General features: G+C 32.0%; 3 protein-coding genes across 5 annotated transcripts in view; all 3 read right to left on the bottom strand.

Moving 5' to 3' along the window:
* Positions 1-15,920, bottom strand: part of LOC129796547 (uncharacterized) — a 43,350-nt gene that overhangs the window by 16,832 nt on the left and 10,598 nt on the right. Inside the window, exon 1 of one of the 2 annotated variants that reach the window (XM_055838592.1) lies at positions 4,492-4,979. The exons of the other annotated variant lie outside the window; for it this stretch is intronic. The gene's annotated coding sequence lies outside the window, so the exon portion shown is untranslated. Of the gene's footprint in view, positions 1-4,491; positions 4,980-15,920 lie in introns of those variants that run through there. 2 annotated transcript variants of the gene reach the window in all.
* LOC129796558 (facilitated trehalose transporter Tret1-like) lies at positions 9,380-12,995 on the bottom strand. Its single transcript, XM_055838613.1, has 4 exons — positions 12,862-12,995; positions 12,437-12,800; positions 10,284-10,618; positions 9,380-10,207 (listed from the first exon to the last, which is right to left on the bottom strand). The coding sequence occupies exons 1-4, from the start codon at positions 12,917-12,919 to the stop codon at positions 9,576-9,578; spliced, it is 1,389 nt and encodes a 462-aa protein (XP_055694588.1). The 5' UTR covers positions 12,920-12,995; the 3' UTR covers positions 9,380-9,575.
* LOC129796556 (solute carrier family 2, facilitated glucose transporter member 8-like) lies at positions 13,068-15,597 on the bottom strand. 2 transcript variants are annotated; one of them, XM_055838609.1, is made up of 4 exons: positions 15,402-15,597; positions 14,946-15,309; positions 14,536-14,870; positions 13,068-14,477 (listed from the first exon to the last, which is right to left on the bottom strand). In XM_055838609.1, the coding sequence occupies exons 1-4, from the start codon at positions 15,454-15,456 to the stop codon at positions 13,858-13,860; spliced, it is 1,374 nt and encodes a 457-aa protein (XP_055694584.1). In that variant the 5' UTR covers positions 15,457-15,597; the 3' UTR covers positions 13,068-13,857. The 2 variants fall into 2 exon arrangements, with proteins under 2 accessions (XP_055694584.1, XP_055694583.1); XM_055838608.1 differs by having other exon boundaries at positions 14,536-15,309.

The raw sequence follows: 15,920 nt of genomic DNA, 5'->3' as shown, positions 1-15,920 counted from the left end.
GCTTTTAATAATTGTGTCAGGTACATTCACGGACTTGGACCTCGCGATCACATTTCGCCTTTCAGGGACGCGTTTGCAGGCTGCGATCTTGAATCGTACCTCCAGATGCGTGCCCTGATTTTCATACAACGCCTAATTGAGACCGAAACCCCAGAATACCTTTCCTCTCTTTTGACAAGGGGGGGTTCTGCCAGGGTGCAGGGATACTTGGTGCCGAGGGCTGAGTTTGATTGCTTCTATCGGACGCTTTTTGTAAAGGGCGTCTCCCTTTACAATGCGTTGCCGCGTAACTGCCGCCGTTCCATGAACGCTTTGAAAAGGCATTTTCAGTCTGGGCACTGATGCTTTGTTTTCTTTTTCTTTTTTTTTTCTCTATTTTTTTTCTCTTTTTATAAATTGCTTTGTAAATTTTTTTTTTCCTTTTTCTCTTTTTTTTTCTTTTTTCACCTGCCACACACATGTGAGAGGGCATGACCCTATTTTGTGTTTGAAATAAATAAATTATTATTATTATTATTATTATAATGGCTAATAAAAGACATAATAATGATATGTATAATGTAGGTATGTTATTTTATGTTTGTAGTTTTTCTGCAAATTTATATTAGGCATTTAACAAGGGCTCCAATATATTTTTAAGTAACAATATTACTAAGCAATAGCTGAAAATAAAATGGCACATAACTGATAGCTTAAGTGACAGATAATCAAATACAACGTCAGTGAACTTGAGAAATCAGTGCCTATGATATCAGAACAAGTAATCGTTTTTTTTTTTCACTGTAAATTTTTTATCATTTTAAAAATTGCGCAAAACAATTCTAAGGAATTTCTTATCATTATACTGTTTCAAAGAATTATCTTTCAAAATTTCTTGATATAGATTAATTAGTTCATTTTCACAGGAAAAATCTGTTACTGGTAGGTAGTCTCAATTTTTACGTAACCTTCTGAATTACACGTATAAATTTAATCAAAATTGAAACAAATTTAAATCAAAATTAGTTTTCCATTTAAATGCAAACCTTGCTTTACTTAATATCCTCAACAAATTAACCATAGTTTAATGAAAACTTAGATATATTTCTAGTAAAATTGTTGCAGCTTTAGGATTTAGTTCAAAGTTCTACAACGAAATTGTACACATTTTTACAAACACCTTTTATTCATATATGTATAGTTATACGTAACGCGATTACAAGGTCCATCACAACAAGTGTCAATTAGGTCACAAAAAGCATTATTTCTCATGCCTATGTATGTAGGTATATATCGTATATCGCAACCACAAAACAGCCCAGCCCTTCCCTTATACCGACAAAAAATCGTTCCGGTGACACAGAAGCCAAATGGGAAATATGAACTTCTGCGGAAAATGAATTGCATGACAATATTTTCTTGGAACTCTCATAATTAGTTGAAAGTGTGCGCACAACCTTACTTCCAATTTAATACTAATACATAACTAAATATTCGGTAGATTGTCTTTCAACCACAGAGAGAAATGAGAAAATCATTCATATGTAAAACCACAAAAGATTTCTGAGAACACTGGAAAATTGTCCTATTTTATGTATTAGTTGAAATGTTTCAAATCTTTCATATTATGTATGTAGTTATGTATTATTGGTAATTTCTTGCCCCGGTGACTTTTGGACAAATCTTTAGAATTGTCATATTTGTCTAGTGATTTCCTGGATTTCTTATTCTATTATTTGATCTTTTATAGGACTACATGTGTGCCGATTGGGTTATTGAATAAGGGATTTTCCCACATAAGATGACCCAAACTCCAAACATAAGATTCATAAAAAGATTTTTCTTGAGTGATGCTATATATAAATGTAACTTAGGAACATACTAAAAATGTTCAAAGGTGTGGCCAAATTATGGACTTTTCATCTAGGAAAATCATTTACCACGAAGGTGTGACGATGGAAAGTCAAAGTCACGAAAAGAAAACAACGGAGAAAATGCGATCAAATATTACTACTATATACCTTGTGCTCATTTGGGAATTGTCACACTTTATGTATACTGATTATAGCTGTGATTCATTCTTTGAAATAACATTTTTATTTTTCTCTTTCTGGGAAATACCTTCAGAGGCCCCTTATGTATAAGGTGCTAATTGAGCTGTTAATTTAGCATGACAGCTCAATTAAATTATAAATATTACGTAATTTTATGTATATATTGTATATTGAACAGAATTTGAATAAAAAAAATTTGTACATGTTAAGAGATTCATACAAAGAATCTACAACGATTAATTCGTTTCATTCAGAAAAAAAAGAGATTTAATAACGTAAAGCAGTGGCTTCCAAATTACTACAACAGTCACCAGCTTATCTTATCAATTACAAAAAGGTTGCAATATTCTCTCAGAAAAAAGATGACTTCGCGGAATGAATGAGCAAAAAAATTCTAAGAAGTGATTCAGTATAGAATAAGACAACAAGATAAAAATATCCAAAAAGGAATGTTAAATTAAGAGTTTAAACATTTTATTTAACACCAAGTTCTCATTTGTTAGTTTTTCTTTTTATAACAAAAATAACCATATAGACAAATATTCCAAGAATTAACAATTGAATTCTTATTCTTATTAATTAAAAAAATATAAAGTGAAAAGGTCTCATTATTTTCAATAGGGGAACGTGGCCTAATTCCAACCTCCAAAGGTCCGCGCAGAATGAGAAAAAATGGTACCTATAAAATAAGAAACAATATTCTTAACTTTGATATCATTTTAAAGCCCATTTAATGTTCTCTTTACTCCCATAACTTTCTACATTTAAAGTTTTATCAATTTTATGTAATAGCGTATTGAAAAAGGTCGAAGGCGGTCGGAATCGGGCCGCGTTTCCCTATACATAATATGTACCTATGTGAATTATGAATAAAAAACATGTGAAACCTTTCTAAACCTTATAAATAATTGACATTTGCGGCAAAATGAAAAAAAAATATGAAAATTATTAACAAAAAAATACTACCTTCATATCATTTGGAGTTCTTCCAAGATGAAATGAACTGATCGAATACATTTATTTACTAATCTCTAAGACTAGTGAGAGAGAGCTATCATCTTCCGAAAATTTCAACTCTTCTTCACTCTTTTTAACTATAAAAGTCACATCTTCCAGGAAATTTTGTTTAGTATGACATCAAAAAGCGTTAGACGCAAAGTTGTCATGCTTAAAAGATTCGTGTTAATTGATGTTTTTTTTGTCTTTCCCAGAATTGTATTTTCCAATATTATGTCTTGAATTTGACCTTCCGCCAAAAATATTTCCTAAGAGTTAGTGTGTGGATTTGTTTGTATGTGATTTTGTTAAAAATTTATAATCAGAATATTGAATGATTATATTTTTTGTAGGGTTTCTTTATCTTTCATTTCATGCTTTACTTTCATAATTATTATGTTGTTATGTTATTATGTTGAGATTCAATAAAACATATAGGTAGGTAAAGCATGTATGTAAAGTCTTACATTGCATTGGCTTAAATTTAGCTTTCATATTTATCACATCTCAATCCATTATTCTTGGTTCAAAGTTGAAATGGATGAAATATAGAGAGGTATGACTAATTATAAGTTAAATCCTAGTTTGGTAATAGACTTTATACCAAGAAAACCATAAATAGATATTGTTGAAAATAGAATTTCAGAACTTTGTATATATTTATGAACTGAAACTGCTACATTTTCAAAATTACTTAACCTTCTTCCGCTTCCAAGAAATGCGATTTCTTTTGAACACATGCCAAATTCTCTCTTCGAACAGATATGAGTATATGTGGTCAAGTAAAATCAAATGCCTAAAAATGAATCAGTCAGCGAATTTATAAGCCACGTAAATGATTTTTAAAGAATGTTCCAAAAATCATTAGATCAAATACAAACTGGGCTTCCTTAAAGAAAGAATTATACAGCTAAAATATTATAACATCCGGAACAATACATTTTAGTGCAATTAATATTACCTAACTGTTCAGTAGGTAAAACATAAAATTGTCACAATTCTAAACTTTACTATTTTTTTATTGTAAAATATCAATAATTATTTTTGTGCGTAGGTTCTCTAGGATAAATTTCTACTCATATTCAAAACTTTTCAGCGGTAATGAAATTAACTCTATGGGCATTTTGAAATAATTTCGCGAAAAACTCCTACCGAATGTTTCTCTTTACATTAGACGCCCTCATATTTATCTTATTATGATAAATTTTTTCAAAGAATATGACTCAAATCTACAAACTTTTGATAAGGTCATCGCACGAACGCTCAACAATATGTACTTCTTGGAAAATATATTATTAAACTCTTCCTAGAATTTTTTTTGTTGGAAATTTTTTCACTTAAACTGTATCACACAGAAAAATTCCACAAAACAGAATTAATGAGATATAAAAACCATTTTACTTTATACTGAAAATAGTCATATAATCAAACACCGATGGTTTTTTGGAATAGGTATACTCACTTGAATTTCTATTGAAAATTTGTCAACCAACACGTTGTTTATCAGCAAGACAATTCACCGGAAAACTCGTTACATAAACAACTTATTTTCCAAAAAAAAAATCAAACTTCCCGGGAGATGTACGCCGCAATTAATCTCACTCACCACAGGAAGTGTTGATAATTACGCGATCAAGTGTAAAATTCATTCAACACTACGACGTTTCAATGTGTCAATGGATTATTCATCGTGATGATATGTCGTCAGCATCACAAAACGAGCCTACAACCACATTACTATGTACTCTCTTCTTTTCAACTTTCACACTTCATTACGCACAAAAAAGTTTTCTTTGGGATATAAAATCACAATCATTTAGTTTTAGGAAAGAATGACTAGACCTATATATAATTTTTGCATATCTTTATTTAAATTTCCATGTGAAAATTATCTTGGGAAATTTCACGCAAAAAGTCCAACCGTACACTTTGAAACACTATGGCAGACTGAGCTGCTAAAGTAGTGCTCACATATACTCTCTCTCTCTCTCTCTCTCCGTCTGCACGTAAGCTCTTTTTTTTCCAATGCTCTCATGCTCTCTCGTCACAAACCAGGAACGAATTACAGATAAAGTTTTAAGCTTTTCAAGCAAAATGAATTTTCTAAGAATTTACTACATATTTATTTAATTTCATTTATCGTTCTAACGTTTAAACATGAAAATATTTTCCAAAACTTATTCAAATTTTTCCGACATCAACTATGTGCAATATGTACCATTCGACATATTATAATTTAATCTAATTTCCCATGATATTTTTTTTTTATTTTATTATTTTAGTAATTTATAGTTTATTAGTTGAAGTAACAATAAACAAGTTTTTCAATTGTTTAAGAAAAAATAACTATTATACCACAATTTAACGTAAAGTATCACAAGGGAATTAAAAACTTCTATATTAAACTTTATTCTTTGGCAATGCAAGGCTATATTGACAGCTTCACACCTTGTCTGTAAACTTTTTCCCTCGTATCAACTCTCTAATACGCCACATAAAATAAGAATTATTTTTATTCATATATTTATATTAATATACATGTATTTTGGTTAAGTATCGACTAGTAAATTTAAAAAAATTGAAATTGAGTCATCCTTTTAAGAATTCTAATCATGGACCTTATTTTAAAATTCTAAATTTTGATTTAAAAGTATGAAAGAATTAATTCGTTATCGCTTTCATGGTAACACAGAGAAAACATCTTTTAATAGCTTCTGTAATCATTCGCCTAATTTTATTACTCATATAAAGGCATATATCGTTAACCTCTAGTGCACTGATTAAAAATCAACATAATGGTCTTTTATTGTTTTAAATTTAATATATATTTTTTTACTCCTCATACTCTAGCGTATATGATCTTGTTTTTGAAAAAAATATTATAATTTAACTCATGTTCTTTAAAATTGCAGTTAAGTAAAAGAAAATTGAAAGACTATAGATAGTATTTTAATATGTAAACTAAACTGAATTGTCAAATGGAACTTCCTCCATAGGTTTCCGATTAAAGATTATAATTAACCATTTTTAGTCTATCATCTTTTACATCAATTTATGGTCGTTCCAAATTGAAGTTTAATCATAATCCATATCATTCTACTATACATATACCCAATTGTATGTACAATATTTTCCTTGAAAAGCCAATATTAGAGGATTCGTAGAAAACGTCTTTATGAAAAGAGACGGATAGAAGAAAGTGTGTTGCATGTCTTCACGATAAATGAACAGAAGAGTAAATACCATGCCAAAAGCACTTCATGTATCAATTGAGTTTTTTCTCTCTATATTTGAGGTATTTCAGCGAAGGGTAAATCAATCATAAATTTTCACTAGAATTGTGCACCAGCTAAATAGGTTGGCTTCTTGGAAAACATCCCTTTGGCGGAGCGGAGTTAATGAGTTTTGTTTTAGGAAGGTTTAATCACAACCACTAACAGAGGCTTTACTTTGTATGATTTTTCTGGAGAAATTTAATTAAAATGTGTATCGTGAGGTTACGTTAGTCCATTTCAACTTGCCATACACATCCCTTCAAAAGATTTTTATCGTCAAGTACATAATGACAGTAGGATCATGTAGGACTCTTTTAAAGATATATTTAATTTTTTTTATTAGTTTCGTTTTAATTTCGCAATGGTTCTTTTTATAGAGAACAATTTAAGGATTGGTAGAAGGATATAAGAAATAAATTAGTCAAAAATGGAAGATGACTGTCAAGAATTGATTCAATTTAGCCCAAATTAACCTAAAAATCAATTTTATTTAATTCGAATTTGTGAAAATCAACTATAAAAAATTCCTATGTATTTTTCTAAACAAAAAAAAACATCTATACAACACACGCTTATGTTGATGTATGCCACATTTGCAAAGGAGTTTTTTTTATTAAAATAATATAATTTTCAACATAACATCTCTCTTCGCAAATAAAAATTACATTGCAACAAAAAGAAAGTTACCAAAATGGCAAAATATATAGGAATTGAAATGTTGTATAGGGAGCGAAAATAAAAGCTTGAAATTCTTAGAAGGAATTTCAATTTATCCCTCCATTGTCAATTTTTCCAGTTCTTTTTTGGCTGAAAAGACTTTTCCTAGAATTCCAGTCGATGTAGCGTTGAATATATGTAGTATATGTATAATTTTTCATAATATTTTGTACGCACATTCTACTAATAGGGTTTGATCCGTATCGGAATTGAGTTACATAGTATTTCCCAACATTCAGACTAACTCTCTGTATATTAATTTAGTATCAAAATGGAATTTTAAGATACCCGAAAAAAAAATGTTTGTTTCCCATATACTAATGGTATCAATAGTTTACCTTATAATAATTTAGATTGTATTCAGTACATTTCTATTCTACAGAAAAAGGATAAAAAAAGAACAAGAGAAAATACTATTTCTGGCTCTATTCAAACGTAAAATAGAGAGAAATCTATTGGAATTATTTTTATTTTATGCAGGAAATATAGCTACACTGAACAAGACACTGAACCTTATTTATTAACACAAACTTATATCTCACTATTGTAAATGATAAAAATGCTATGAAAGACACTGATATGATGAGTTCATAAAAACCTTTCTCTGAAAAATGAATTGAATGATGAAACATGAATACTTTTATTGCTGCTCTTCCCACTCACAATCATTCAAATTCAGATGAGTTTAGTGGTGTTGTATTTAAAGATCAATACAACCTACAGTCAGTTCAATTCGCCAGAATTTATACTTTCTAGAGCAACTTGAACAAAATATAACGACCAAATACCCCAAAACTCGTTAGCATCACTTTAAATTTTTTTTTGAAAAAAAAAATGTCTTTAAATCCTTTCTATTTATACTTATAAAATTTATAAAAAGGCTAAATTAGTTGGTGTTCCACTTCGTGGCCAACACCAAGTATTGTAATCGTCGGAAAAACCGACCACCTCAGATCGGGCTCAAACTTGGTATGAGCACGTTTTAGACATCCCACATTACGAAAATGGTGGTGGAAAATTTTTTATCCGGCCGGCCTGCCGGCCTGCCGGCCGGTGGTCCAAACTTTGCCTTATAGCTCGAGAACGGTAACAGATAGAGACTTCCGGTTTGAAGTTTTCTATAGAAATGTGGGTGTAAAATTTCATTTTTTCGCATTTTCAAAATCCAAGATGGCCGCCATCCGCCATTTTGAACTACCATCAACCACTTCCCTTGTAGCTAGGGGTCTGAAATTTTAGTATGTTGTAGAGCTCAGTGAGACGTTTTCATCGACAATTCATACTTGAAAATCGGTCAAGCGGTTTAGCAAATATGGCGGCCTAAAGCAAAAAGTGTTTTTTCAATATAACTCGAGAACGGCTTGACCGATTTTGATCATCTTGGTATCAAATGAAAGGTATTGCGAAGCCCTAAAACTGTCTAGAACATTTCAAGTTCCAAAAACGTCCGCAAGAGGCCCAAAAAACAAAAACAAAAATTGCCTAACTTTAAGGGGCAATATCTCCGAATCCCCATTAGGCAAATCTTTTAAATTTTGATATGTTGTAGCCTGACTCAATATCTTTCACCAGTTCGAAAATGAAGAAAATCTATGTCGCCGTTTAGAAGATATGGCCATTTGAAAAATTCTTGAATTTGAAAAGTTCTAAGAGCCATATCTCCTGAACTGCTTGTCCGACTTTGCTCAACTTGGTATCAAATTAAAGGTTTTGCAAAACTCTACAAATTTCTAGAACATCAGAAACCTCTAGAACTATTCCTTCAGGATAAAAAATGCCAAAAACTGTTTTGGTGAAACAAAAATCCGCCATTTTGTGTTCTAGTGGTGACCTTAAAATGTATCGAAACATATGTCAGATTATAGCTTATTTCAATACCTTTCCATAACTAGTCAAGAAATTTCTGTAGGTTTTATAGAACTTGAGATATGACCATTTTTATGCATCAAATTACTGAATTTTACAAAAAAAAATCAACTTTGCCTACTAATACTGATCACAAATCGTATTATAACGCATAAACTAACTTCTATACGTTGTGGGACACCAACTCTTATAACTGGACGCGTTATGATTGACTTTCATTCAGTAATGGATATTTTCTCAACATGGCATGAGCATATCACGTTGAGAATGCACTTGCTGCAGAGAAACGTGTAAGATATAGTGAATGATAGCAGTTGAGAAACATGTTGAGTCATAAACTTATTCCAAGAGGTTTATGAACAAAAAATTATTCAATGGAACAGTGAATCACTAACAAAAGCCATCAATTGACAGTGCATCCGTCACACGAGAAAACTCGAAAACTCGTGCCTAAGTGCACTGAACATATCTTTCAGAATCTTTAAGGGAATATTTAATAAAAGATATTTATTATGTATCATTATAAATATTAAAATAATTCTAAATATATTTCACTAGTACTAGTGATCACATTAAAAGTACACAGTGACTGGCTTTTTTACAACTTTTTAGCCCAGCTAGAAAAACAAAAATTTTTGTACATTATTTCAATCGTTTGTTAAGTTTATTGAGAGCCACTAAGTGTATTCTAATTTAAAAGTTTAACAATTTCATCGTAAGTTTTCCCTTTTGTTTCGGGCAGTAGGAAATACAGAACTACAAATTCTATAAAACACGATCCTGAGAAAATCCAAATATTTGAGTGGAAGCCTAAAAAGTCGGCAATGGCCATAAACCAGTTTACACTAACTGTTGTCAACAAGTTTGACATTATAAGCAAAATTAGTAGAATTAAGGATCGAATCTTTATGGGAAGTATCTCTGTAGCAATTATAACCGGAACAACAATTATTCCATATATTGCAATTGCACTATAACCTGCATAGGCTAGCGTTGGAATCCAATTAACAGCAGAAATGTCAACTTCTGAATCATTTAGCATTATCATTATGCTAAGGATGGCAAGAAAGATAGCGGATCCTAGACTGGACACAAGCATTAGCCATCTTCGACCAACTTTCTCAATGAGATACATTGAGACATATGACAAGACATGAACAAAGGCAGCTGAAGCCAATGCAGATTCATTTCCACCAATTCCAGCCCCAGCCCTATCCAGAACAATTCCTGCAAAATTTTCTAGTTGAAACAATCCCGAAAAGTTACGTCCTACATTCATGACGAAACAAATAAGAATGGCTTTCCTTGTTGAACGAAGTTCTATAGAAAAAAAACAAATCACAAGTTATATCATTCAATGTAGAATTTTGCTCTCACGTAATATATAGAAACTCACGAAAATCTTTGCAACTCAGCGAAGCTCTTTGCATAACGTTGTTTATCGACTGCTTTAACTGATCATATTCCTTCTGAAACTCATCAGAAATATCCTCCTTCCTTCGGAATCCTCTATAGAACATTAAAGAATTGAATGCAGCGGTATCGCGTTTTTTCATCAGTAAATACTGAGGTGTTTCAGGGAAGAAAATACTAGTGGCCATAAAGAATCCTAGAATAACCAGTGATACAATTGCTCCAACGCGCATGTGAAAATAGGCTCCCATTGCATAACCAACAGCAATACCCAAGGTCACTGTTAGGCCATTGTAAGACCCTATCCTACCTCGATTCCTAAAAGAAGTTTATATTAAAATTTGTTTTCTTTTCTTTGTAAAAATATATGTAGGTATATATAAGTTTTGTGTAGTACACAATGCTCATTTAAGTAGATAGAGTAATTCTCACTATTCTGCATTTTAAGCTTTTAGACCCTTACAAAGGATGTCATGCACAATACAAGGGCGAAGTACCTAATTGAAGGAAACGTAGAAAACAATTTTAACCCACCCAGTCTTGTAGGGAATCAAAAAAGGATAAAGAATCGCCAAAAATATTCACCATTTTCCACTGGGGTCACAACGAAAAAAGGCAATAAAGTTTTGTAAAAATTCAAAAAAATTGACCGCCATTCGCCATTTTGTTCATTTCAATGCATGAAGCATATGTTTCAATGCTTCGTCAATATGAGCTTGTCGATGAGAGTTTGACATTTCATTTTTTTTTTTGGGAGAAAATAAAAAAAATTGCGTATTTTTTAGTTTAATTATCGTGGTAAATGTGTTTTACGTGTTGATTGAGTGATTTTTATATCTGAATACCTGAAAAAAGAATTCCCACACAGCCTGTGACCGTCTCAGCGAGCACATCATTGGTCGTGGAAAAGGTCTTGGGAAAGGTTGTGCCAAGAAACATCGTAAGGTTTTGCGTGACATCATCCAGGGAATCACAAAACCAGCAATCCATCGTCTTGTCCGTCGTGGTGATGTGAAACGCAAAGGATTCCAGCGCAGAGGATCTCTCGATTCGTGAAAAAGTCATCTTCAAGACGATCCACGACCAATGTTTTTGGATTGCTTTGTTTTGTAACGAGAGATGTGCTCGCTGAGACGGTCACAAACTGTGCGGGAATTCATCCTTCAGGTATTCAGATATAAAAATCACTCTTGAACAACACGTAAAACACATTTACCACGATAATTAAATTAAAAAATACGCGATTTTTTTTATTTTCTCCCAAAAAAAAAAAGAATGAAATGTCAAACTCTCATAGACAAACTCATGACGAAGCATTGAAACATATGATTCATGCATTGAAATGAACAAAATGGCGAATGGCGGCCAATTTTTTTGAATTTTTACAAAACTTTATTGCCTTTTTTCGCTGTGACCCCAGTGGAAAATGGTGAATATTTTTGGCGATTCTTTATCCTTTTTTGATTCCCTACAAGACTGGGTGGGTTAAAATTGTTTTCTGCGTTTCCTTCAATTAGGTACTTCGCCCTTGTATTGTGCATGACATCCTTTGAGGTCATATAAAAGAGTGAATTATAAAAAAAAATACGTAGTGAAATTTATGTCCAGTATGCACCATTCTTCAAAAGATTCATAAAATTATTTTCCGAATAAATGCATTAAAAAATCACTGGGAATATAATAATTTTTGCATATTTATCCATTTAAAACTTTGCAGAAACATAAAGAGAGTAATAAAGTTATTAATGAGGCTGTTATAAAAAGAAAATTTAAAAAAAAATGAGAAGAAAATAAAAAGTTTGACTGGAGGTTGATTAACCTACAGTTCATTACTTATGTATTATGTACTATCATTATTAGACCAAATCAGATAATACCATCCGAATAAATTTCAAATCTTTCACCTTCAAAAAAAAACAATACCGGTCTATTTTAGGGATCTAGGATTGATTACATATTATGAATGAATTAGGGAAAATTTGAAATTTAATAAACTAAAGTTGTGTAGGCAATGCGGTCTAAGTAGAATATCAAAACTAGACTATCGATAATATTGCAGATCCACTTAAAATTCCAATATGTCTAACACAAACTCATATAAAATCTTATCTATTGTCTGTTATGTATCAATCTTACTTGGTTTCTGCAATCTCTGAGAGAAACATGGGGATAACGCTAAATTGGGCATTGCTAGAAACTCCACTGAGAGCGCGTGAGATAAGAAGGTGAGTTCCATTGGTGGCTACAAGAATAATGACATAGGCACAAATTTGTGGAATAACTCCAAGAATTATTGCCCATTTTCTGCCTACGTAATCCGCTAAGCGACCAAAAACTAATGATCCAACACATCCACTTAAGTAGAAAATGGCTGTTATTCTGGAGGCTTCATCAACAGATATTGGACCATCAGCAAGAGGTGTATCCTCAGAAATAAGAAGAGGAAAGATCGGTGAGCTCCAGCCTAAAGTAATCCCCGTAACGATTTGGGCAAGATTAACTAGAAAGGAAATTTAAATCAGGCACACTTCACTTTGAAACTTCTCTGCGATAGGTATTACTTGCAATAGCAGCACAATTTTGTAAAAATCTTCCACTTAACTCAATAGGGGGAAACATGATTATTTGCCAAAAGAATAATTTCCGCTAAGAGATCTTCTTCGTCGCAGTATCACAGAAAGACTAATAGCAGACAATCAGCTGGAGAAAATAAACTGGGAAGGCTTATATTTAGTAGATACCTAATACCCCTCAAGTCTCTTAAAAAGTATAAATGAGTGAATGATATAAGTTATCTCTTATGTACATAGCAACTTCATTTAATTGCCAATGATATGAGGAAATCTTTAAAGCAAATAGTAGCAAATAAATAAAACCCAGTATATTCTTTTCAAAAACTCGCAAATTTTATTACTACAGGATTATTTTGAAGATTATTTTCTAAGAATCAAAGTAAAATATTTTATCATATTTTGAAACATTATTTAAAATAAAAACTATCAATATGTAGCGCATTGAATCATTATCTAGCAAATGTTAACTTGCTCATATAGCGAGATCCCTAAATCGACGATAACTGTAACGCCTACCTTCCTCTGGTGACAGTCAAAAGCTTACAGACAGACCATCAAATAGGCCACAGAGTATAAGATAGAGAAGATAGGTAGAGGATGTGATGAGATAGGAAATGAAGTACGCCCTTATTTGACGTCCAACGGGGCGAAATGTCACAAATAAAGATCAATACGACGCTCCCGAAGATTATGAACCATACTCCTAAAGATAGGAATATGGTTCATAATCTTCGGGCACAACGAATGATTTTTTCTGAAAGGTTTGATTTACAGAAGCAAATAGTCCAGTAAAAAATATTAAATAATTAAAAATGGCTATATGGATCCGGAAGGAATCCAACACCCGTACAAAAAAGTGCAGAAATAATTAAAAAATAATATTATTTTCTAACAAGCTGTACATTATTTTCTTATGAACTAGGTAACTCTCTTTTAAAATCGATAAAATAAAATTTATAAATTGTATTTGAAATAAATTTTCAATCAAAATGCTTGTGCAATTTCATCGTAAGTTTTTCCTTTTGTTTCTGGCATAAGTTTCCATACAAAAACTCCCTCAAACAGACACCATAGAAAGAAGAAACAAATCAAAACATCCATTCCCAAACTCTCTGACCATGGTAGGAAGTAATTTGCCATAATAAACATCCCAATCCAGACCATTATCATCATAAATGCACAAACTTTGCTTCTCAATTTTGGTGGTAGTATCTCTGCTGAGATTTGCATAGGAAGAGCAATTAGGCCGAAACTTGATATTAATAAGATCAATCCAACAGAAAGAATACTGAGGTAATCTGGAAGTTTCCACAAATGATTGAATCTGAGTATTAAAATTACTGGTACAAAGGAAACAGCTGTTAATATGGATGAACACACTAAAACGGCCTTTCTACCCCAGGACTCAACCACGGTAAAAGCCAAGAAAGATCCTGGAAGCGCAAAACAAACGGAAATTAATGCTGCAGTGATTGAATCCATTCTAGTGTTCATTTGTACGAAGAGTGATCCCAAATACACCACAATAACTTGAATGCCACTCGTATACTTTCCAGCGTATACTACACAGCAAATCATCATTGCCTTCCGGATAGCTGGAATTTCTGAACAAGAAAAATAAATCAGAAATAAATGAAAATTTAAATATCGGAGAAATCTTACTCAAATCTTCCAAAGAAATTTTTTCTTCTTGAATCCTGAGTGTTGGTGAATTTTTCAGCTCCTCAAATTCTTCCTGAACCTGCACAGGTAATTCTTGATGTTTTTTGACACCTCGAAAAAACTTTAATGAGTCTCTAGCTTCTTCCTCCTTTCCACGAAGTAAAAGAAATTGAGGAGATTCATGGACAAAAAGAAAGACCACAAAAATGGTACTTATAAGGGCCATAAAAACAAAAGGAGCTGCATTGAATGTAACATTTTTGCAAATAATCCACGAAATAGAAATTCCAGTAGTAATAATGATGTTGAAGATAAATCCCAAATAACCACGAATCCTGTACATGGGAAGGAAAAAAAAAACTATTTTTCTATCCAAAAATTGAATGAGCGTTAATGTCACTATTGCATACTCTTTCTCAGCTATTTCAGAAACGAAAACCGGAGACACAACGAAAGTACATCCACATGCAATGCCAGTTAGAGCCCTAGCAATAACCAATGTGGTATAGCTGCTTGATAGAGGAATTAAGAGAAATGACACAAAATATATAAGCATTCCAATATATAAACTCCACTTCCTTCCAATACGATCCGCAAGCCACCCGAATAAAAGAGATCCAGGAATGGCAGTCAAGTAGATAATTGATCCAAGAAGGGAAATTTGTCTGATGGAAAGCGGTCCAGATATTAGAGGGGTTTCCTCAGAAGTGAGTATAGATACATTATTAGAGATCCATCCCACAGCTAGACTATAGCTTAGAATTCCAAAATTTGCTATAAAAATAAATCATATTATTTTTTAATAAACTTGAAGGAACCAATTTGAAAAATTAAAAAAAATATTAAGTCACTATTGAGACACCAACCATAAAACGCAACAAAGTACTGAATTAATCTTCCTCTACAAATTAAACTTTTCATCTTGACTATTAATGAAACACTGAATACAATTGATAATATCAGAGAAGTATTCTGATATACTTTAGTACCTACGTCATAGAACTACGTACATAATTAATTGAAATCATCTTGAGATAATCGTTAAAATGCTTGTCAAATCTTTTTACAATAAGATGAATTTTTGTAGGAAATATGTAGATAAGTCTCGTGTGAAGAACGTTAAATTTTACAGTATTAAAAAAACAACATAGGAAAAAAATGATCGTATATCTGAATCCCTGAACAGATGTGCATAAGTTTTTTTTCGGTATTGCAGTAGAAAGTCAATCATAACGCGTCCAGTTATAAGAGTTGGTGTCCCACAACGTGTAGAAGTTTGTGTTTATGCGTTGTAATGCGATTTGTGAGCAGAATTAGTAGGAAAAGTTGATTTTTTTGTGAAATTCAGTAATTTGATGGATAAAAATGGTCATATCTCTGGTTCT

The sequence above is a fragment of the Lutzomyia longipalpis genome, chromosome 4 (genome assembly GCF_024334085.1).
Source record: "Lutzomyia longipalpis isolate SR_M1_2022 chromosome 4, ASM2433408v1".
Classification (NCBI taxonomy): Eukaryota; Metazoa; Arthropoda; class Insecta; order Diptera; family Psychodidae; genus Lutzomyia; species Lutzomyia longipalpis.
This window is presented reverse-complemented; position numbering and strand designations above follow the sequence as displayed.